The sequence below is a fragment of the Microcaecilia unicolor genome, chromosome 2 (genome assembly GCF_901765095.1).
Source record: "Microcaecilia unicolor chromosome 2, aMicUni1.1, whole genome shotgun sequence".
Taxonomy (NCBI): Eukaryota; Metazoa; Chordata; class Amphibia; order Gymnophiona; family Siphonopidae; genus Microcaecilia; species Microcaecilia unicolor.
Window position 1 is genome coordinate 326,567,671 of NC_044032.1, and position 24,913 is coordinate 326,592,583.

The 24,913-nt window shown below is 48.8% G+C and overlaps 1 protein-coding gene across 1 annotated transcript in view; it reads right to left on the bottom strand.

Moving 5' to 3' along the window:
- Positions 1-24,913, bottom strand: part of DNAH6 (dynein axonemal heavy chain 6) — a 2,906,060-nt gene that overhangs the window by 1,440,560 nt on the left and 1,440,587 nt on the right. Inside the window, exon 43 of the mRNA XM_030192089.1 lies at positions 20,416-20,547. Within this exon, the coding sequence (XP_030047949.1) occupies positions 20,416-20,547 (132 nt within the window). The remainder of the gene's footprint in view (positions 1-20,415; positions 20,548-24,913) is intronic.

Below are 24,913 nucleotides of genomic sequence, written 5' to 3' on the forward strand. Positions count from 1 at the left end.
AACCCAGGTCAATTTAACCTCGCAACGGCGAGGGCATAACAGAAATTGACTTACGAAGAACAACTAACTGAGAGTGCAGCCTGAACAGAATAAAATCGGGTCCTGGAGGGTGGAGTTGGATTCAAACCCCAAACAGATTCTGCAGACCGACTGCCCGAACCGACTGTCGCGTCGGGTATCCTGCTGGAGGCAGTAATGTGATGTGAATGTGTGGACAGATGACCACGTCGCAGCCTTGCAAATCTCTTCAATAGTGGCTGACTTCAAGTGGGCCACTGACGCTGCCATGGCTCTAACACTATGAGCCGTGACATGACCCTCAAGAGCCAGCCCAGCCTGGGCGTAAGTGAAGGAAATGCAATCTGCTAGCCAATTGGAGATGGTGCGTTTCCCGACAGTGACCCCTTTCCTATTGGGGTCGAAAGAAATAAACAATTGGGCGGACTGTCTGTGGGGCTGTGTCCGCTCCAGATAGAAGGCCAACGCTCGCTTGCAGTCCAATGTGTGCAACTGACGTTCAGCAGGGCGGGTATGTGGTCTGAGAAAGAATGTTGGCAAGACAATTGACTGGTTAAGATGGAACTCCGACACCACCTTTAGCAGGAACTTAGGGTGAGTGCGGAGTACTACTCTGTTATGATGAAATTTGGTATAAGGAGCATGAGCTACCAGGGCTTGCAGCTCACTGACTCTACGAGCTGAAATAACTGCCACCAAGAAAATGACCTTCCAGGTCAAGTACTTCAGATGGCAGGAATTCAGTGGCTCAAAAGGAGGTTTCATCAGCTGGGTGAGGATGACGTTGAGATCCCATGACACTGCAGGAGGCTTGACAGGGGGCCTTGACAAAAGCAAGCCTCTCATGAATCGAACGACTAAAGGCTCTCCAGAGATGGCTTTACCCTCTACACGATAATGGTAAGCACTAATCGCACAAAGGTCATTCTGTACTGAGTTGGTCTTGAGGCCAGACTCTGATAAGTGCAGAAGGTATTCAAGCGAGGTTCTAGGGCCTTGCTCTCACACCAAACGACAAACCTCCTCCACTTAAAAAAGTAACTCTTTTTAGTGGAATCCTTTCTAGAGGCAAGCAAGACGCGGGAGACACCCTCAGACAGACCCAACGAAGCAAAGTCTACGCCCTCAACATCCAGGCCGTGAGAGCCAGAGACTGAAGGTTGGGGTGCAGAAGCGCTCCGTCGTTCTGTGAAATGAGAGTCGGAAAACACTCCAATCTCCATGGTTCTTCGGAGGACAACTCCAGAAGTAGAGGGAACCGGATCTGACGGGGCCAAAAAGGCGCTATCAGAATCATGGTGCCGCGGTCTTGCTTGAGCTTCAGTAAGGTCTTCCCCACCAAAGGTATGGGAGGATAAGCATACAGGAGGCTGGTCCCCCAATGGAGGAGAAAGGCATCCGACGCCAGTCTGCCCTGTGCCTGTAGTCTGGAACAGAACAGAGGCAGCTTGTGGTTGGTCTGAGAGGCGAAAAGGTCCACCGAGGGAGTGCCCCACTCTCGGAAGATCTTGCGTACCACTCTGGAATGGAGCGACCACTCGTGCGGTTGCATGACTCTGCTCAGTCTGTCGGCCAGACTGTTGTTTACGCCTGCCAGGTATGTGGCTTGGAGAAGCATGCCGAACTGGCAAGCCCAACGCCACATCCTGACGGCTTCCTGACACAGGGGGCGAGATCCGGTGCCCCCCTGCTTGTTGATGTAATACATTGCAACCTGATTGTCTGTCCGAATTTGGATAATTTGGTAGGACAGCCGATCTCTGAAGGCCTTCAGTGCGTTCCAGAACGCTCAGAGCTCCAGGAGGTTGATCTGAAGATCCTGTTCCTGGAGGGACCACAGTCCCTGGGTGTGAAGCCCATCGACATGAGCTCCCTACCCCAGGTGAGATGCATCCGTCGTCAGCACCTTCATGGGCTGCGGAATTTGGAATGGACGTCCCAGGGTCAAATTGGTCCAAAGTGTCTACCAGTGCAGCGAATTGCGGCAACTGTGGGACAGGCGGATGACGTCTTCTAGATTCCCGGTGGCTTGGCACCACTGGGAAGCTAGGGTCCATTGAGCAGATCTCATGTGAAGACAAGCCATGGGAGTCACATGAACTGTAGAGGCCATATGACCCAGGAGTCTCAACATCTGCCGAGCTGTGACCTGCTGAGACGCTCTGGTCTGGGAAGCGAGGGACAGGAGGTTGTGGGCCCTCGCTTCGGGAAGAAAGGCCTGAGCCGTCTGTGAATTCAGCAGAGCTCCTATGAATTCCAGAGATTGGACTGGCTGGAGATGGGACTTTGGGTAATTTATCACAAACCCCAGCAGCTCCAGGAGGTGAATAGTGCACTGCATGGACCGGAGAGCCCCTGCCTCCGAGGTACTCTTGACCAGCCAATCGTCGAGATACGGGAACACGTGCACTCCCAGCTTGCTTAGATACGCCGCGACCACCACGAGGCACTTTGTGAACACCCGTGGGGCAGAGGCGAGCCCAAAGGGCAGCACACAATACTGAAAGTGCCGTGTCCCCAGGCGGAATCTGAGATACTGTCTGTGGGCTGGCAGTATCGGGGTGTGAGTATAAGCATCCTTTAAATCCATGGAACATAGCCAATCGTCTTTCTGAATCATTGGTAGAAGGGTGCCTAAGGAAAGCATCCTGAACTTCTCTTTGACCAGGAATTTGTTCAGGCCTCTCAGGTCTAGGATGGGGCGCATCCCCCCTGTTTTCTTTTCCACAAGGAAGTACCTGGAATAGAATCCCCGCCCTTCCTGCCCTGGTGGCACGGGCTCGACCGCATTGGCGCTGAGAAGGGCGGAGAGTTCCTCTGCAAGTACCTGCCTGTGATTGGAGCTGAAGGATTGGGCTCCCGGTGGGCAATTTGGTGGAGTAGAGGCCAAATTCAGGGTGTATCCGTACCGCACTATTTGGAGAACCCACTGGTCGGAGGTTATCAGAGGCCACCTTTGGTGAAAAACTTTCAACCTCCCCCCGACCGGCAGGTCGTCCGGTACGGACACTTTGATGGCGGCTATGTTCCCAAGGATCCAGTCAAAAGCCCGTCCCCGGCTTTTGCTGTGGATGCGCAGGGGGCTGCTTAGGCGCACGCTGTTGACGGGAACAAGATCGCTGGGACTGTCCCTGTGCCTGAGGAAGCCTTTGGGCCGGCTGGGTGTACCTGCGCTTGTTGTAGGCGTAGGGCGCAGCCTGCCTGGCCCGGGAAAAACGTCCACCTGCTGAGGTGGATGCTGAAGGTGCCCGGTGGGAGAGCTTGTCGAGGGCGGTTTCCCGCTGGTGTAGTTGGTCCACCAACTGCTCGACCTTCTCGCCAAAGATGTTATCCCCCCGACAAGGGACATCCGCCAGTCGTTGCTGGGTGCGGTTGTCCAGGTCAGAAGCACGCAGCCAGGAGAGTCTGCGCATCACTATACCTTGGCCCCAGCTCGAGATGCCACATCACAGGTGTCATAGATACACCTGGACAGGAACTTTCTGCACGCCTTCAGCTGCCTGACCACCTCCTGAAAGGGCCTGGACTGCTCTGGAGGGAGCTTGTCGACCAGGTCCGCCAGTTGCTTCACATTGTTCCGCATGTGAATGCTCGTGTAGAGCTGGTACGACTGGATGCGGGTCACGAGCATGGAAGATTGGTAGGCCTTCCTCCCAAACGAGTCCAGAGTGCGAGACTCCCGCCCCGGGGCCGCCGAGGTGGTATCCTTCGAACTCCGTGCCCTCTTGAGAGCAGAGTCCACGACCGCCGAGTCATGAGGCAATTGGGGCCGCATCAACTCTGGGTCAGAGTGGATCCTGTATTGGGACTCCGCTTTCTTGGGGATGGTGGGGTTAGATAATGGCTTCAGCCAGTTCCGAAGCAGTGTCTCTTTGAGGACATTGTGCAACGGCACCGTGGAAGACTCTCTAGGTGGTGATGGATAGTCGAGGACCTCGAGCATCTCAGCCCTCGGCTCATCCACAGAGACCACGGGGAAGGGAATGCAAATAGACATATCCCTGACGAAGGAGGCAAAAGAGAGGCTCTCAGGGGGCGAGAGCTTCCTCTCCGGTAAAGGAGTGGGGTCGGAGGGAAGGCCCTCAGACTCCTCTGAGGAGAAATATCTGGGGTCCTCCTCCTCCCCCCACGAGGCCTCTTCCTCGGTGTCGGACATGAGCTCTTGCAGCTCAGACCTGAACCGGGCCCGTCTCGACTGCGAGGAACCATGTCCTCGATGGTGGCGTCGAGAGGTGGACTTCCGTGCCGGCGGGGATGAAGCTCCCTCCATCGACGGGGATTCCACCTGCGTGGCTGTCGACACCGGTACCGCAAGCGGCGCCGGTGTCGGAGGCCTCGGCATCAGGCTAGAGCACGCCGGCGCCTCCATCAACGGCGCCGGGGGCGCAAGCACCCCCGGTGCCGGCAAAGCCTAGCGCATCAGCCCTTCCAGAATCCCTGGAAGAATGGCTCAGAGCCACTCATCAAGGCCCGCTGTCGGGAAAGGCAGGGGGGCCGGTGTGGGTGCCGGTGCTGGAAGCTGCTCGGGTCCAGGAGATGGTACCGAAGTACCCATGGACTGACGCAGCGACACCTCTTTGACCGAGGGGGAACGCTCCTCTCGGCACTGCCGCTTCCTCGGCGTCGAATCATCTCTGGAGGCGCCGGAGTTGGTAGTCCCGTGCGCCGTGGGCGACCGATGACGGTGCTTTTTAGTCTTCTTACGGTGCCCATCATCGGCGCTCGGCGGCAGAGATGAAGAGGAGATAGAACCCCCCCGGCCTCGAGGGATCAGGTCTGACAGGGTTCAGTCCCGATGGCCCTGGGTAGAGGGAGTGGCCAGGGCCGATTGCCCACGCGGCCGCTCACCCCCGCCGTCGCCGGTGGACCGGCGGGCCAACGGTACCTGTACTCCTGGGGTCGGTGCCATCGCTGGTGCTGATTTCGTCGACATTGGTACCGGTACCGAAGATCCGGCCGTCGACACCGATGTCGTCGACATCGAGGGGCCGGCGCAAGTTCCAAAAAGACGGTCCCGAAGAACTTGTCTCGCCACCTGTGTCCGCTTCCGTAAGCCGAGACACAAGGTGCACGTCTTGGTATTATGCTCCGGCCCAAGGCACTGGAGGCACCAAGCGTGGGTATCGGTTTGCGAGATCTGCCGGCCGCACCGACCACACTTTTTGAATCCGCTCGGGACCTTCGAGGACATCGACGGAAAAATCGCGTCAGCGAAGTAAGTCGTCGATGGTGGCGGTGAAAAGCACACCCGAAAAAAGAAACGACCGCGCGGCCACAAGGCCGCAACGAGGCACCCCCGCGGCTAAAGACGACGAGGGGACAAACTTCTTTTTTTTTTAACAGAAGAAATAAAGAAAAGAGGTGCAAACGCGCACGAAAAGAGAAAAAAACTCGGTTTCCGGGGCTGACAGAGAGAGAGACGGTAACACGTCTCTCTCCAGCGCGGAATCGAAAAAAACTGAGCGGGAACGGTCACGCATGGGCGGGAAGACGGTCGCGCATGCGCGGTGGGCGTGCCCTGCGTGCGGGACCGCCCGCGAAGTTTTTGTTCCGGTTGGTGGGGGCTGCCGTAGACGTCAACCCAGTCGTGAGAACAAGCAGCCTGCTTGTCCTCGGAGAAAGCTGAATACAATCTCAGCCAATGGGTATCTATTGTTTGTATCTTGTGGTATGATGTAAACCTATTGACATGTAACTCATGACGTAATACTTTATGCCAATAAAATGAAGCAGAGAGCCAGAAGGAGTTGAGACAGTTTTGGGTTAGCTCACTGTTATTATGTGAGCCCCACACTCTCTCCCAAAGGCCTTTGATCTGTACTTTTTTCTTATTAGTGGTGTGCTGTGTGGATTTCTTTCTTTTGATCTCTAAGAGATAGGAGTAAAGAAGTATAGGACCTGCTCTGCTGGAGTCTTAGGCAATCAAACAGAGTGGATAATCTTGAGGGAGTAGACAGCATGAAAAAGTGATCTAAATACATTAGAAGGATGATCTAATCTTTGGCAGTTAAAATTGAATGCAAAGAAGTGTGTAGTGATGCACATGGGGTGTAGGAACCCAAAAGAGCTATATTTGCTAGGGGGAGAGACCCTGATGAGCACAGGTCAACAAAAGCTAATTGGATTTGATTATTTGCCTATCTAAATCTGAGTTTTCGGCAATATACAAATTGAAGTACAGTTGGTAAGTCCCTGCCTGGCCCAGAGAGGATACTATTTAAGTTTCTGAAATGGCCATCAGGCTTCAGTTCTGCTAGCTATTAGTTTGCTGTTGAGTTACCAAACACTAGAGACAGCTAATATACATAATATGTGTTATATTTATTAGCTGTACCTAATGGTTAGAGCAGTAGGCCGAGAACCAAGGAAGACAGGATACAAATCCTACTGCCACTCCTTGAGATCCTAGGCAATTCACTTAGGGTTCCTTTTACTAAGCGGCCAGCAAGCCCAATGTGGGCGTACCATGTGCCAATCTGGACCTTCTGCTGGCCCAGTGTGGGCACCGGTGGTAGTTCCACCCCCAGTGCATGGCATTTCTGGTGTTAGCAGAAATATTTGAAAAACATTCCCGCAGGGGGTTACCTGGTGGTAATCGGGAAGTGGCGAGTGCTGCCTGGCTAACGGTGGGTTAGTGCAGAAGCCCCTACTGCCACCTCAATGGGTGGTGGTAAGTGCTCCCCCCAGCATGACCACAAGGTAAGTTCAATCTTACCACATGGCCATTTCTTTTTCAGCCTTTTTACCCGCTGTGGTAAAAAGGGCCCCCAGCGAGCAACAAAAATGACCGCGGTCACTAGCGCAGCTTAGTAAAAGGGCTCCTTAACTCTCCACTGCCCCAGGTACAAAACTTATATAATAAGCCTTCCAGGGACAGGAAAATACCTACTGTACCTGAATGTAACTTGCCTTGAGCTACTAATGCGAAAGGTGTGATCCAAATCCAAATCCAAAATCCAGTACCAGTCACACTGTGAAGTACTTCAAATGCCATTCAGACCCACAGAGCAATTCTACCATACAATCATAACAGTAACTTCCATGAGTCACACAAGAGCCTACCCAGGAAATAAACACTGCAGTGTGCACTAAGGGGTCCACTTACAAAGAAGTGCTAGCATTTTTAACACATGCTAAAAATAAACATGCTAAATGCTTGAGACACCCATACATAGGTGCCCCGTATAAGAGGCTTGGAGAGGTTAAGCCTCCCCAGCCCAGCTGTGACCTTCGTGGCGGCCCCGCCTGCCTCCCTCTCCAAATGTAGCCGGAGACTCCCGACGACGAAATCTTCTGCTGCCGCCACTTCTATTGAGCAGTGCAGCGGCAGCCAGGAACGACACCTACCATCATCTGCTGCCGCCGCCGCTTCTCTCGGAGCCAGCATAAGCATAACATAAGAAGAAAAAGAAGCGCGGGGCCGCAGCAGCATTCAGACAGGCGCTGTCGGCTCCGCCGGTCTCTGCCCCGTGACGTCAATTTCCCGTTCCGTGGGCAGAGGACCGGCAGAGCCGATAGTGCATGTCTGAACGCTGCTGCGGCCCCGCGCTTCTTTTTCTTCTTCTGTCAGCGCTGCTGTAAAGAGGCCCGGGCCGGAGGGAGAGAAGAGAACGTGTGGAAACGGTAGGAGGAGAGAGAAGGAGAGCAGGGGAGAGCCAGGGGAAATGAACAAGAGCAGTAGAGAGCCAGAGAGCGATAGGGAAAGAAAGAGGGGACATGGAAAAGAGCAGGGGAGAGCCAGGGACATGGAAAAAAGCAGGGGAGAGTCAGAAAGAGATGGGGAGAGAAAGAGGGGCCATGGAAAAGAGCAGGGGAAAGCCAGGGACATGGAAAAAAGCAGGGGAGAGCCAGAAAGAGATGGGGAGAGAAAGAGGGGCCATGGAAAAGAGCAGGGGAGAGCCAGGGACATGGAAAAAAGCAGGGGAGAGCCAGAAAGAGATGGGGAGAGAAAGAGGGGACATGGGCAGGAGAGAGAGAGAAGCTGCTGGGGAGAAACTGGGGGAGACCCTAGCTGTCAGACTGAGAAATGCTGGCTGGATGAAAGGAGGGAGAAAGAGGAAAAATGCTGGAAGGAGGGGGCAGAATGAGGGAAGACGCTGGTAGGGAGGGAAAGAGGAAAGACACTGGAAGGATGGGGTGAGAGAGGACATGCTGGATGGAAAAGGGTCAAGAGAGAAAACTGTCTAGAAGGAAGGGGAGATAGCGGAAGACAATGGACGGAAGGATTGGGAGAGGATAATGGGTGGAAGGATGGAAAGAGAAAGAGGGATGACACTGGATGGAATGGTAGGAGAGAAAGAGGGAAGGTGCTGGACATGGATGGAGGAGAGGAAAGTATATGCACATGGATGGAGGGGAGTGAGGAGAAATGCTGGATGTGGATGGAGGGAAAACTGTTGAATTTAAGAGCTGGATCGGGATACTGAAGGATAGGGACAGGGCTACAGATGGTAGTCAGGACGCATAAGGACACAGGAGGATGGTGGACATGGTGAGAGAAAAAATATCAGATGGAAAGAAGACACTGCATAAAACAGAAGACACTGGGACCAAACCTAATAGAAAAACTAAATGATCAGACAACAAAGGTAGAAAAAAGTATTTTATTCAGAATTTATTAACTGGAATATGTCAGCTTTTGGAAATGTGCATCTGTGATGTTTTGCATGTAAATTTCAATTTTTCTAGTATTGCTGCATGCTGAGTCTGACTTCTTGAGGTAACTTTCCAGTTCAGTATTTTGCCTTCATATCTGTTGTGTCATGTGTTTTTCATGTGTGATCAAGGTGCAGTATTCTTCTAGCGTGTAGTATTTTCAGCCCTTTTTGATTTTTTTTTTGTTTCACTAGGTTGTACACTGGTGTTTTAGAGCCCGGTGTAATTACAGTGCTGCCTTTCCACGCATAAGGTTTAGCTCGTCCTGTCCTTGGAATTAGTACTGTTATGGTTTGGTAAGGCTATATGAGTGTGTTTTTGCACAAGTTTGTGTATAGTGTTTTGCAGTGGAGCAGGGGCGTAGCCACGGGTGGGCCTGGGTGGGCCTGGGCTCACCCACTTTGGGCTCAGGTCCACCCAGCGACGATGCAGAGCGAGCGATGACAAAAGAATTGATCCCCCGCCGGCACGCAGGCCTTCTTTCCCCTCCCTCCCTTCCCTTCGGGCAGCGCCGCAGTCTATCGCTACAGCTGAGCAAAGCTGCACCGCACCGGGTTCGTCTCTGTCCTGCCGCTACTTCTGCCCTCTGGCTCCGTGATCTTTGTTTGCTCTTCTGCAGCTTATCTGCAGCGGTTCCGGATCTGTGCGCTCCCAGGGCTGTCTGTGTATGCTGCCTGCGACTGCTTCCTCTGCGCTGGGCCCCGCCTCTTCAGAAGAATAGGCGGGGCCAGCGCAGAGGAAGCAGTCGCAGGCAGCATACAGACAGGCCTGGGAGCGCGCGGATCCGGAACCGCTGCAGAAGAGCAAACAAACAAAGATCACAACAAAGCCGGAGGGCAGAAGTAGCGGCAGGATGGAGACGGACCCAGTGCCTTGCAGCTTTGCTCAGCTGTAGGGATAGACTGCGGCGCTGCCCGAAGGGGAGGGGAAAGAAGGCCTGCAGCCAGGTGCCAGACTGTCGCTGGGGAAAGGGAGGGAAATACGTGCGTGTGTGTGTGTGGTGTGTGGGTGTGGGGGTCGGGGAGAGACAGGAGCACTGTTGGGATGAGGGAGTGAGACAGGGTAAAGCTGGGGAGGGACGGAGAGATGCTGCAAGGGGAAAGAGAGGGAGAATTGTTGGATATGGGTGGGATGGGGAGAGGGAGAGAAAGGGCATGAGAGAAAAAAACATTTTGGACATGGAAGTGGAAGGGAGAGGTGAGAGGGGAAATGTTGAACATGGCAGTGAGGGAAAGGAAGGATGGAGAGATGATGATGGTGGTGGTGGGGGGCAGAGAGAGATGTCAAACCAGGGGCTCAAGGCAGGGAGAGGGAGAAAAGTTGGACATGAAGGTGGAGAAGAGGAGAGGAAAGGAGAGATGCACAAGTAAGGGAGGGGAGAAAGAGGGAAGATGGATCCAGGGAGAGAAGATAGACAGTGGATGGTAGGGAAGAGAAAGGGAAAATGCTGGACAATGGGGGAGGGGAGAGAGATGGGACAGGAAGATGCTGGTGGTGGGAGGTAAAAGGGATAGGGAAATATCAGGCTACAGGGTAGAAAGAGGGAACAGATGCTGGACTGGAAGGGTGGAGGGAGGGAGACACTGGGAATGGTGGAAAGCATGGGGGAGAGGCCCAGGGAGTGGAGAGATGGCAAGGAAAAAAATGAGAGAATAGTGACCACAGGGGGTAGAAATATGGCAATGGCGCATAGATCGAAGATAGAAGGGAATGGAAGGCTGAGAAGGAGAGAGATGGGGGAATGGGAGAGCTAGTGGGTGAAAGGAGATGGAAATGTGATAGATATCTGAAAAGTAAAAAGAAGGAAAAGATTTAGGAAGCGGATGAAATTTGAGTGTACAGAGGCAGAAAAGAAAAAAAGGAAGGAAAGAGCTAAAATGGAAGGATCAAAATTTCAGAGGTAGGTGTAGTGAGGAAATGAAACGACAGGAGAAAAATGACAAATGGACAACCGCTTGAAGAATTAGCAGAATACAGACAGAAATTGGAACCAACATGATGGAAAAATAAAATATCCAGACAATAAAGTAGGAAAATCATTTTACTTTGAATATTTTAAATGGAATATGTTAACTTTGGGAAATGTGCATAGCGGATGTCTTTTTATTGTGTTAAGTAGAAAAGGAAATGCGCTTTTGTTTTGATTTGGGTTTTTTTTTCTCTCCAGTGTTGCAGTACATGCTGAGGTTCCCAGTTCAATTTTGTCTATATATTTTTATTTCTAATTTGAGTGTCTGTCAGTGTGACTTTAGCGGCAGATGAGGAGATTGGAGAGGAGAGGGAATTGGGGGAGGGGCTTTATTTTCTGCCCTGGTCACCAGCATGGCTAACGGCAGCCCTGACCCTTGCTGTAGCTAGTGGGGATTCCCAAGCCCTACTAGCTGGGGTCTCTTCTGAAGCTGGCCAGAGATGCCTTCTACTGAGCTTGGCAGATGGGAGCAGCATCCTGGAGCCACTGACAACTAAGAATGTATGGGGTGCTGGCATCAGTGGCTCGAGGAGTTGCTGCTGCCTACTGGGCTTGGTGGAGAGGAGTTCTGGCCATCTTTACTGGAGGCCTTCAGTTGACAGAGATTGGGGATCCTCATCTGCTAAAAGGATTTATATTTTGAATTGGGAAGTGCTGGGGAAGAGAGAAAATTTTGTGCTCACCCACTTTGTGCTCAGGCCCACCCAAAATTGGATGCCTGGCTACGCCACTGCAGTGGAGAGATTGTGTTTTGGGCTTTCTGAGGTGGCACCAAATCATCAGAAAGGGTTTTAGAGCCTAAATCATGACACACTACCTCTTGAAGGATCTACATATAGTCGTTCATAAAAGGAGCTCATTGTGAACACTTTCCACCCTAAAAGGGTGTTTTGTGGCTCTACATGAGAATTGTGATATTATGATCCCTTGTTTCATATTGTTGACGGTCTGCATTTTCCATATGGGTGGTATATTGGTTTACTAGGGTCTGCCCAGTGTTATGGTACAGTAAGGTTTATGAGTGTGTTTTTGCACAAATTTGTGCATAGTGTTTTGCAGTTGAGCAATTGTGGTTAGTACATGCTTTGAGCAACCACTTTATTCTTTGACATATGATTCATATTTAATATCTAAATTTAATAAAAGGTATTAATTGTGACTTATTTTTACTTATTTTTTTTCTGTGTTGTCAGACAATTATGGATGTAAGCCCCGCCCCGGCCCCACCCCTAACCCCGCCCCCTTTAGCCTCCCCAAACAGTTGGGCCACCGACCGCCTATGCACCCATATATCCCTATGGGTGTCTCTAGTGTTTAGTGCACACTAAAAACGCTAGCACACCTTTGTAAAAGACCCCCTAAAACATCAATATACCTGAGGGAAGCCAAATTTTTATAGATCATCACTCAGTATAGATTAAGTAACCGCAAACTATGTTTAAATCATTTTTTATTGATGAGAAAATCTCAAGAAAATACAGCTGTGGAACTGAAACAACTCAACATGAAATCATCAATCATTTTACATTAACCCCCATGCTCCCCCTCTCAAACTAATCCCTCCCCCCCTTTTATGGAACTCATCAACTTTCAACACAGTCCTCACTATAGCACACACATGTCTCTAATGTTCATAAGTTCAACAGATGGCTTCGTGCTCCGGGCGTAAGTGTCATCCAGAACGGGCCCCAGCACTGTTGAAATTTCTTCCCTTCTCTCGATTCCAAGTCGACCAGCCCAGCTCGTTCCAAGCGCATCAATAGCAACATTCGTGTCCGCCATTGTTGTAGTGTAGGTGCCTTATGCGAGATCCACTCTGCTAATATGACCTGTTTGGAAGTGATAGTCGCTTTGGCCACAAATTCTGTAAATCCTTTGGGGCTAGGCTTTAATAGTCTGGGGTGTCCAAACAATAGCCCAGCATCATAAGTCCATTTTGTATTCCAGAGCTTAGATACAGAAAACAGAATGGATTTCCAAAATTTCCCCACGCTCACGCAGGTCCAAAACATGTGTCTTAAAGTTGCTCCGGCCTCTCCACATTTTGGGCAATCGCCCCAGGAGGACATTCCCATATGGAAAGCTCTTCTAGGAGCCACATGGATTCGCATCGCAAACTTATACTGCACTTCCCAATGACTCGCTGCTGCGCTGACACGTCTGATGGACAAGACATGTGTTTTTAATTGTGCGGCTGAAATTCTAATATGAAGTTCACTGCTCTATTGTGTTGCTAATCTGATGTAATCCGGCTCCTCTGTCATGTCTCTTATGTGTCTATGATGGAACGTGAGTGGAACTTCCTGCTGAGCTGCCAGGGAAAATGCTGATGACAGTTCCTCTTGTACGTCCTCTGCCAGCGGTTCCCACCCTAGGGAATCTATGTAGTGTTTAAGCTGCATATAATGAAATTTGTCTGTATCCGGAAGCCCAAATTCTGTTTGTAGGTCCACAAAGGGTTTAGTCCTACCTTCCGGGTCTAATGCGTGCTGAAGGTATATCAATCCCCTGTGTATCCACTTTTGAAATGCTGGGTACAACATCCCAGGTGCAAACTGTACATTCCCACAGATGGCCTGTAAAGGTGTTACTTTTGCTGAAAATTTATGTAGGCGGCATACCCAAGACCAAGTTGCTTTTGCCGCTGGCATTATCATTGAGTATCTCAGAATGTCCGGGATTGGTCCCCCACCCACATGTAAATAATTTGTGAAATGCAATTCCGGCATCATTTGGAGTTCCAGTTTGGTGTTGGACAAGTCTTCTGTCCCATGGAACCAATCATTGACATGACGCATTCCGCATGCCACTGTCAGGTATCTCACTCTTAATAGGCCCAGCCCACCATATTCCACTGGGGTTGTCAGAGTTGACATTGGTAGTCGTGCCTTTTTACCCTACCAAAGGAATGATTGTAAAAGTCTATTTAACTTCTTCTCATCCGTTCTTGTCAAATATAATGGTATTGTTTGGAACACATATAACCATTTCGGTACAATGAACATCTCTCTATATAAAACGCACCTCCAACGTTCGAATGAAGCCTCTGTTAGCCAAAAGTGAAGGGGGTGAGATCGCATTGTGTCTGCCCCGCCCACGCGTCAAACGTGATGACGTCGAGGGCGGAGCAATGACACTCATCCAATCGCAACGCTCGGCAGCGAAGCGTCAGGGAAGGAGGCGGCGCTCTCAACGTCTAGCCTTCTCTTCGCTGTGTTCCGCCTTCTTCTGACGTCAAGGATGACGTCAAAAGAAGGCGGAACACAGCGAAGGGAAACCTAGACGTCGGGAGCACCGCCTCCTTCCCTGACGCTTCGCTGCCGGAACCACGGAGGTACATTTAAAAACAAGAAAAAAAAATAAAAACCATGTTGGGGGGAGCGAAGAGGGTGGCCACAAAAGAAAAACAATGGGAGCGGGAGGGCAGGGGAGAAACGACACCATGGATGCGAAGGGGGGGGGGGGGGGAAGAAGAGGGCGGCCCAGGCTGGGACATGGGAGAGAGAGGAGCATGGATGCAAGGGGGGGTCATGGAAGGGAGACAGGGGACTTGCTGGAAAAGGATGAATGGAGGCGGCAGGGGACAGAGGAGCATGGATGGGCATGGATTGGGAGGGCAGGGCTCAGGGAGAGAGGGCAATTGCTGGAAAGGGATGAATGGAGGGGGCAGGGGACAGAGGAGCATGGATGGGCATGGATTGGGAGGGCAGGACTCAGGGAGAGAGGGAAATTGCTGGATAGGGATGAATAGAGGGGACAGATGGGCATGGATGGATATGGATTGCAGGGCAGGCCTCAGGGAGACAGGGCAATTGCTGGATAGGGAAAAATGGAGGGGCCAGGTGACAGATGAGCATGGATGGGCATGGATTGGAAGGGCAGGACTCAGGGAGAGGGGAATTGCTAGATAGGGATGAATGGAGGGCACAGATGGGCATGGATGCATATGGATTGCAGGGCAGGCCTCAGGCAGAGAGGGGAATTGCTGGATAGGGATGAATGGAGGGGCCAGGTGAAAGAGGAGCATGGATTGGAAGGGCAGGACTCAGGGAGAGGAGAATTGCTGGATAGGGATGAATGGAGGGGACAGATGGCCATGGATGGATATGGATTGCAGGGCAGGCCTCAGGCAGAGAGGGGAAATGCTGGATAGGGAAAAATGGAGGGGCCAGGTGACAAAGGAGCATGGATTGGAAGGGCAGGACTCATGGAGAGGGGAATTGCTGGATAGGGATGAATGGAAGGGACAGATGGCCATGGATGCATATGGATTGCAGGGCAGGCCTCAGGGAGACAGCGGAATTGCTGGATAGGGATGAATGGAGGGGCCAGGTGACAGAGGAGCATGGATTGGACTCACACTTTCACTCTGACTCTCAAACACTCACTCTCACATACACTCTCCCAAACACACACACTCCGAGGAAAACCTTGCTAGCGCCCGTTTCATTTGTGTCAGAAACGGGCCTTTTTTTACTAGTATTATATAAGGCTATCCGTCCCAAGAGCGTAACAGGTAGTGCTTTCCACATATTCAACCTCTTTGCAGTCTCTTTCAGCAATCGTTTAAGATTTTCATTATACATGGTGGTCAGGTCTGCTGGGAGCCAGATTCCTAGGTACTTAATTGGTCCTTTAGTCCAGGTTAGTTGTTGGGGGTCCCTGTGCTGTATCACTTCTGACTCTGTCACCGGAAGAATATAGGACTTGGTGTAATTTAACTTAAACCCTGAAAATCCTCCAAACCTTTCCACCCTTTCTAATACTCCTGTCAGGGAGTTGTTGGGATCTGTTAAGGTCAAGAGTAGGTCATCTGCATAAGCGAACACCTTCAAATGATGATCTTTCACCTCCACCCCCTTCACCTCCTGTGCCTGCCTTAAATTTTTTAACAATGGTTCCACTGCCAGCACAAATAGTAGGGGTGATAACGGGCAGCCCTGCCTAGTACCCCTTTGAATAGAAAATTCTCTTTCCCGCCTTCCATTAACAAATACACTAGCTTTGGGGTCTTTATATAGTACTTCCACTGCCTTTAAGAACCACCCTGATATTCCTACCGCCACCATTACCTGAAATAGATAATCCCTATTTACTAAATCGAATGCCTTTTCGGCATCAAGGCTTAACACCCACATGGGTATGTTTTTTAATGTGCATGTCGCCATTGCAAGCAATAGCTTCCTAACATTGTGGACCGCTCTCCTTTTTTTTATAAACCCAACCTGTTCCGGGCCTATCAGGTCTGGCAAGCACTGCGCTAGTCGCTCTGCCAGTATCTTGGATAAGAGCTTTATCTCCACATTCAGTAGAGATATTGGTCTGTATGACCCTGGCCTTTCCGGTGACTTGCCCGCTTTTGGAATTAACATATAGTGGTAGTTTACCCTCTTCCACCACCTCCTCAAAATAACTGAGCAAGTTCACTAATGCTCCGGGGGGTAACAGTCTATAATATTCCCCGGAAAATCCGTCTGGGCCGGGGGCTGACCGCAGTTTCAGTGCTTTCATCGCCTTTTGCAGTTCTCCCATCGCCAATGGCGCATTTAACTGTTTTAACTGATTTTTGCACATTTGTGGTAGCTGTGTCTCTTGAAGATATGTGACCAGTGCTTCCCCCCGGGGCCCTCCTTGACTTTTGTATAGAGTGGCAAAATATTTTGTGAAAATTTGACCTATTTGGAGGTGATCATTGGTCAATTTATCATTTTTGTCTCTAAGGGTGGGCACTGTCCTAGGCCCTCCCCAGTTCTTTATTACTCTTGCCAGCAAGCGTCCTGCCCGATTCCCATACCTATGCAGTTTATATTTATAGAATAGCGCCGATCTCAGTTCTAGTTCATGTAGCAAGGTATTTAGAGCGACCTGCACCGATTTCAAATTCTCTAAGTTGACCTTCATCGGCCTACACGTGTACGTGCTTTGTGCTTTTTTTAATCTCGATTCTAGCAGCAAGATCCCCACCGCTCTGCATTTATTACGTTTACTGCAAAAGGCAATAATGTCCCCTCTCAGGACTGCTTTGGAAGCCGACCAGAATAAAGCGGGTTGCTCCTGGGCATGTTGATTATTATTTTGGGCATAATCTGCCCATTTATGGTTAAGGTATTTTTGAAATTTGGGGTCTGTGAATAAATATGCTGAAAATCTCTACCCTCTTCCCTTTCCTATATCCCCTTGCAACTCCAGATTCATCCACACTGGCGAATGGTCCGATATTGCTTCTGGGCCTATAGCAGTTGCTATCACCTGTGAGAACATTACCCTGTCAATTAATATGTAATCCAACCTGGATTGCGTTCCGTGGGCCCTGGATCTGTGAGTGAATTCACGTTCTGCTGGGTGTAAGGCTCTCCAGGTGTCTATTAAATTGAGCTCTCTAACAAATAATGTCATTTCTCTGGCCCTTTTCCCTGAATAATGGGGTGAGATATTATTAGAGCAGTCCAAATCTGGGTTACGCACCAAATTGAAATCTCCCACCACTACCAACCTCTGTTTACCTTTAGTATTACATATACCCACTAAGGATCTGAAGAAATCTGGATTGTAAATATTGGGGCCATAAAGTACTACCAAAATGATCTCTAGTCCTGGCATCCAAACCTTCACTATAATATACCTTCCCTCCTTCCCTATAGCCACCTGTGTCGCTTTATAAGTCAGCCCTTTTCGGAAAAGGACCGCTATCCCTCCTTTTTCCACTTTTGCCGGCACGGAATAAATTTCTCCCACCCACAGTCTTTTTAGCTTGTCATGTTCTGTGTCTGACAAATGTGTCTCCTGTAGATACACAATGTCAGATTTATGCCTCCTCAAGGCTGTGAGAATCTTTGCTCTTTTTATTGGGGAGTTTACCCCCCCCCCCCAAGTTCCAAGTTGTTATTCTGACAGGCATCTACCTCTTGAACCTCCCATCAACAGCTCAACTTCCTGTGATCTAGCCATCTCTCTTCCCAAAGCCTTATATTCATCTGACTATGAGTGATTGTGTACTTATCGTGCTATCCTCCGTTGTTCCTAATGTGTCCCATTTCTCCATTAATTGTTCCCCCTGTATTTTAACTTCTTTAAATTCCCCCCATTCCCCCTTCCCTCCCTCCAATCCCACCCGTACCTCCCTTCCCCAAACCCAATTATACCCTCTCTCCATCTTCTGGTGCCCCAGGAGATAAAGTAGTGAGACCTTCGAGCACGTGGGACCCCCGCCCATTTACATGACTTTGACCCTTGTAAATTGTTCAACTTTGTTTGTAACTGCCCTGTCCACAGCATTACCTTCTTTATATTGCATCTATCAGGCCCGCTTCCAGTGTTGCTTTTTTTGCTTCCGCCACTGCTTTAAACATTTTCCATTGTCCCTGCATCAAAATTCGTAGGGTGGCTGGAAACTGCAACGTAAACTTCACACCTTTCTGGGCTAATGCTGAGCAAAGTGGGTGAAATTGCTTCCTCTGCAATTGTACCTCAGCTGAGAAGTCCTGAAATATTAACACTTTATGTCCTTCATGGGTTAGGGTGTCTCTTCGCGTTCTAAAACCTTGCATAATTTCCATTTTGTGGTGGTAGTTAAATATCTTAGCCATTACCACTCTCGGGCGTGCCTTGCCTTCGGGCTTGCGGCCTACTCGGTGTGCTCTTTCTATTATCAGAGGGCCTGTAGCGTCTGAAATCGCCAGTTCTTTACTTAGCCAATTCTCAAGCCAGGGTGTTAGATTTCGCTCCGGGATGTTTTCAGAAAGTCCCACCACCCGAATATTGTTCCGGCGAGAACGATTCTCGAGATCTTCCAGCTTTTCGTGGCAGTCTTTTAGTTGCTGCGTTAAAGCAGCTATGTCCGGGCCATAGCCTCTCCCTTCATCCTCCAGGGCCGATACGCGTGCCTCGAGATCTCCCACTCTCGTCCCTATACCGTCCATCCGCGTGGCCAGGCCCTCCAGCCTTTGCTCCATCACTGCCCACTTCGGCTCCCATGCTTTTGTTACCGCCATAGTGAGTTGTGTAAGCTGCGCCTCTGTGAACTCTCCTGGCAGTTTATCGAGTTCGTCCACTATTTTGGATTCCGGTTAATTCGTCTTAGTTTTCTCTTTTTTCCCAGATCGCTGCGCCATCACTCCAGTCGATTTCCGCAGGAATTTGTCCATAAACTAGGGCAGTCTCAACTGTCGGGTCTGCGTCAAAATTTCTCTTTAAATAACTGCACTTTTAAACCAATTTCGGGCAGGAGTCTCGGAGCTTCAGCAACACGCTGCTGTTCAGCTCATGTCCTCACGTGGTCTCCTAAGTAACCGCAAACTAAAAATTGAAATACGTAGACAAAAATTAAACTGAACCCCCAAGAAGCAGACTCTGTATATAGTGAACACCAGAGAAACAAGTGAGGCATGTCCCCCTGTACTGTACAAATAAAACACAGCAGACATAAATATCAAAAACTGATATATTCCAATCAGTACATTACAAATTAATGAATAAAGCAAATAATGAAAAATAAGATTTTTTCCATACCATTTTATTGGACTAATTTAAAACATTTTTCAATTAGTTTCCAAAGGCAAACACCTCCTTTCTCAGATCAGGACAGTACACTGCAGTTCTGGTATCATGTCCTAATCTGAGAAAGGAGGTGTTTGCCTTTGGAAACTAATGGGGTATGATGGAGAAACTGATGTACTTTTTAGTTGTGATAGAATGAACTCTACTAACGATTAACTTATTTAGTGAACTCAACCAAGAAAAATATGATTTTTACTGATCGAGCCATGCTTCCTGTTATATTGCAAAACTTCATGCTGCATCAGTAATTCTGCCTCATGATTCTTTCTAATTGATGTCTGAATAAAGCTCCTAATTATTCTAGAAAAAGGCTTCTATATTTACATCTCCTCTGTGTAAATCATAGGCTTGAGTAGGAGCTAGAACGTAATATATACACTTCCCCCATAACATCAGCATTTATTAGTGTAACTTGCAGGTTCTGCAGAAATGCAAGTCTATAAAGAATCACTTATGAAGCCAAGTTCAAAAAATCTTTTATCTGCTGGTTTTAAATGCCAGAGAGGTAAGCAAAATTGTCCCCTCAAACACTCCTCCAAAGCTCATGTTCAAATGAGCAGTTAGCTAACACTTACGTGTGCTTAGAAGCAGGTGAAAATACTTTTGGGAGATTTTTTGAGGCATATCTATATTTCCATTCAAAACAGAGAATACATGCATACTTTTCAGACCTAAACCATGCACAGAACACATGCCCCAAGGCATGAGTTCTCAACCCAGTCCTAAGAACACATCCAGCTAGTCAGGTTTTCATGATGACCACAATGAATATACATGAGATAAATTTGCAAGCGCTACCAATACTGCATGCATATTCATTGTGGGTGTCCTGAAAAACCTCAATGGCTGGGTGTGTCACAAGGTCTGGGTTGAGAACTCCCTTCCCTAAGGTATACATGTGTAAGTACCAGCTTTTCTACAATCTCTATTTACATGTGTATAGACATTTACACAGGTGCATAGACATTTACACATCTGCTTTATACATGGTGCCCAATATTTCTAAAATGAACTGCTAAATCATTTCAGCTTATGCAAACTAGCTCATAGATCTTAAAAGACCTTGCACTTAGTTTTTATAAATAATGTGACATCTCTACAAGTCCAAATGACACAGTTATTTATACTAGTTTAATCATCTACAAAATTATACTGTTGCTTTTACATGCAAAAACAAGAAAAATTGATGTGTTATCCTTTCCAGTAGATGTACTAACCTGAAAGATTTGTTTAAGGCTATGCTCAGAGGGTGCTGGTAGACACAACATGCTGAAATGTCTAATGAAACGAGGTGTTACTGGATTACGACCCCCACCTGGTGGAGCACAAGCTGCTGCAATTGTTACATCCTAGAGAACAAACAAAAACTATCATACACACTCTGATACACAAGATATAAATATTATATATTTTCCAAATAACTACTGTATAAGGCTTATCACTTATGTATTCTGTATTTTACCTATTGAATTAGGAATTTGTCTTTTTGGTTGGGATATGCACATCAAAAAACATTTTGGACCATGGGGAGCCACATTACTGTGTGTTAGCAATGGAATCTCAAACTTAGGCATGACAAGACTCGAGTTCTGTCCCTCTAAATAATACTAACTCTAATTTTTTTGTAGATAGCACCTGCTTTAGAGACCACTCAAAGACAATGAAACATAAGTGCTCATCTTGGATCCTGTTAATTATATTGAAATGTTGGATTTAACAGTTTAAAAATTTTTTATTGGGAATGATTTATCAATTTTTAAAATTATTATTACATTAATACTTTTTGCACAAAATTAAGGGGAGATTTTTGACCAATGAATGAAAATAGAGACAAATTGCTGAACAACACATTAAGAGAACTGCAAGTGTTGTCTTTGACTTCTGAGGTATTTTTCTCCCACACATTAGTTAAATTATACCTTTTTTTTAGTTGGAAGTTATAGGAATAGTAGCCATGTAACCTTTCTGGGAAATGGGGAGATATTCTCGGTCTCTCAGAGGTATTATTGTACTAATGCTCTCACTGCAGCTCCCTTCTTCAATTATACTCACTATTGTTGGAGGGATGAATGGCTTGGTGGGCATGGTCAGTACATGTTGTTTTGACTTTCCTGAGAATCAGACTTGAATGAATATGGTTTTGCAAGTTAGAATTGCATTCTTGTTGGAAAACCCTGCCCCAATCACTTTATTACATACTAGTAAAAAAGGCCCGTTTCTGACACAAATGAAACGGGTGCTAGCAAGGTTTTCCTCGGAGTGTGTATGTTTGAGAGATTGTGTGTGAGAGTGACTATGTGTGTGTGTGTGAGAGAGAGAGAGAGAGAGAGAGAGAGAGAGAGTGAATGTGCGAGTGTGTGTATGTGTGACAGAGAGAGTGAGACTGGGTGCGAGTGTGTCTGTGAGAGAGAGAGTGTGTGCCAGGGCCCCCCTCCCTTCCTTCCCCCCCCTCCCCCCTCCCTTCCTCCCAGTTCCAGGGTCGTTCCCTCCCTCCCTTCCTCCGACTTTCAGGGTCGTTCCCTTCCTCCCTCCCTCCCACTTTCAGGGTCATCTCCTCCCTCCCTCCGACTTTCAGGGTCCCCCCTCCCTCCAAGTGTCAGGGTCCCCCTTTCCTTCCGAGTTTCAGGGTCCCTCTCCCTGACTTTCAGGGTCCCCCCTCCCTCCCTCCCTCCGACTTTCAGGGTCCCTCCCTCCCTCCGAGTTTCAAGTTCCCTCCCTCCAAGTTTCAAGCTCCCTCCCTCCCGAGGAGTAGTTGCGGCTGCCCACACATCCTCCCATGGGGCCCGGAGGGGCAGCCACGTCCGTCGCCTGCTTTCCTCCTCTTTCGCACCGCTCCGACTCCTGAGGAGTGCTGCTCTGACTCCTGAGGTCCCCCTCCCCCGCGCCCAGTGCAGGAACGCGCGAGCACACCCGCGCGCCGGTTAGGCACAGCAGCACGCTCTCCGTGGCTCTGCCCCCTCCGCTGATGCCCAAGGACGACTCCGACCTTTCTTTCCATGCCATTAGTCAGGACGCTGTCGGCTACTCCGCCCCTCAATGCTTCTGTTTCTTTCAAGCTCCGCCTCTGCCCCTGTGCCCTGCCCCTTTCGTCCCTCCTCCTCCAGCTCTAGCGTTCTACGTGACGTCAGCCTGATCTACGGAGCCTAGCAGACCAACTGCGAAGAAAGCCACGGACACAGGCAGCAAGACAGAACGTTGGAGGTGAGAATTATTATATAGGATGTGGGGGATATACATAAAAGGACTACCCTTCAGGCACACAAGTACCTGTTATGTGCTCCAAGTCCAAATCACCCAAATTGTACCCCAAGGACACAGTATAAATTGGAAAAGGAGTGTTGCCTCAGGAAAGACAGAGGATGTTGGTTACTGGGATGTGACTGAAACTGAGAGGTTAGGAATGATTATATTCTCTATGTATGGTGTGGCTAAAACTGTTCAAATGGTGAGAAGCTTGACCATTATTTTGGGAAGGGCTTTGAATTACACCCTTCAGGGATTGCTGCAATTGTCTGAAGAGACCAAGAAGCTGTGACTAGTTGCCCTGCAGAACAGAGCAGCTTTAGATTATATGATTGTGGCCAAGGGAGGAGTTTGTACTTTAATAGGAGACAAGTGCTGCATTTATATAACACCCCAGAGGTGGATGTCATAGTGGCTAAAGCAAGAAAGGCCATAGTCCAATTGCATACTAAAGGGGACAGTGACAACTGGGATTTTTCTTGGCTCTTCTCATGGTTGCCAGGCTTAGATTCCATAGGAACATAGGTTTTACAAGTAATTCTAATAGCGATTGTGGTATGTGTGATTGGATGTGTCTTGTTCCAGTGCTGTGCTACTGGGCACCAAGAAAGCTTCAAAAGGCTGTCACCAGCCAAGTCCTGTATGTAACAGTATTACCAGAAGAGACACTGGAGGGGGAATATGCAAGACTTAGAAAGACTAATCAGAAAGTTGATGGAGATTCAGATGCAGGATCCATAAGCAATGTAAGTTTTTAAGGTTAAATTGTCCAATAGGCAGGGGTGTGCTGGTAAATTTTTAACAACAGGCTCTTTCTCCGGACGTAGCCAGCTCTGCCGTTGGAAGGGCCAGGGGTGACCGGGGGGGGGGGGGGGGAAGCAACACTTGCCTCTCTCTCCTCCCTCCCTTCGTGTGGGCACGCTAGGCATACCTTTACTGGCAGCCAATAAATGGACTGCCACCACTCCCAACGTCTTGCTCTGAGCAGCATGCTGACACTTCTCACACATGCTGGAGAAGTCCCAGCCTGCTGCTCAGAGCTGGAAACAAGGATTGGGGAGCAGCAGCAGTGTATTTACTGGCTGGCAGGGCTCAGCATCCCCACCAGTAAAGTAAAAGAGAATTCAGCAGGTGGCCCAAGCCCACATTTTGGGAGCCAGTTGTTAAAGTAGCCATGGAGGGCCCTACTTGAACAACCGGCTCCCAAAATTCTTAAAACCTTAACAACCGGCTCTTGCGAGCCTGTGAGAGCCTGCTCCAACACACCACTGCCAATAGGTAGCCCATATTGGACAAGACGGGGGACTGAGAAAAAAGTAAATAGCATATGATTAATTAACAAATTAGTATTATAGAAATATGTAAAAGCAAATATATATTAGTTAATGTAAGAAACATAGGATAATATAAGTAGATCGTGGGTTAGGCCAGAAACTGTATAGCAGGTAGAGATAAAAACTGCAGAATCAATTCCTCTGCCCAACACAAGACAGGGAGGTTAGAGTTTAACAATTTTTTATTGACGACTGCTTGAAATGTATTACAAAACATGGAGTAAATACATCAACCATTGAGAACCAAAGAAGAAAATATTCCAAGCTGGCTTACCCCCAGTAGATCAAATCAGCCATCAAAGTCCCCCACCCCCCAAGTAAATCAAACCAACCATCAAATCCGCCCCTCCCCCCCATTTCAACATCCCCCCATCCCCAAATCCCAAATGCTAGACCAGCAAGGATGGAAAGAAATCCTCCAGGGCCAAGGCCTGTACTCTTGATACCTCTAACCTCCCATAGAAAGGAAAATGAAAACAATACCTCACAAGGTACCCCCCCCCTTTTCTCTCCTCCTCTCCGAAACCCAAATAGCTCTTTCCCCCTCCCCCTAAAGACTCATGCTACTGAGTATTACACAATCCTCTCATAGCGTCCCCTAGGCTATAACAAATTTAACAGTAAGCTTTGTCCCCTACAACTCAGTGTATGTAAATAAACAGTCCATACTGAAAGAAATATATTTTTTTCTTAAGAGAGCAACTTGATGTCCTCTCCTCCCAGGTGGCTAATAAGTGTATTTGATTCCGACAATGCCACACTGAGGGACCCTCTACTGAGGTCCAGTACTGTAAAATACATTTACGGGCAATGAGGCACAGTTTCCGAAACAGAAGAATTTGCCCTTTGGTCCCACTCCTATAAGCCCCGTTTACATCCAAAAGTAATTGCTCCACTGACCCAAGAGCAGCCCTACCCATACTAGAGACCATGTACTACACAACAGCTGACCAGAACCGCTGGATCCTGGGACAAGTCCAAAAAGAATGCCCCAAGGTGTCAGCAGCTCCACCACATGTGACACAGAGGCTACTGTGCTCTGCATGCATGAATCAAGTGCACTTGTGAAAAATAAGCAAAAGTAGCATTCCTTGAGCCACACCACCGTCATCAAGCAGGGAAAAGCCCGAATGTTTAC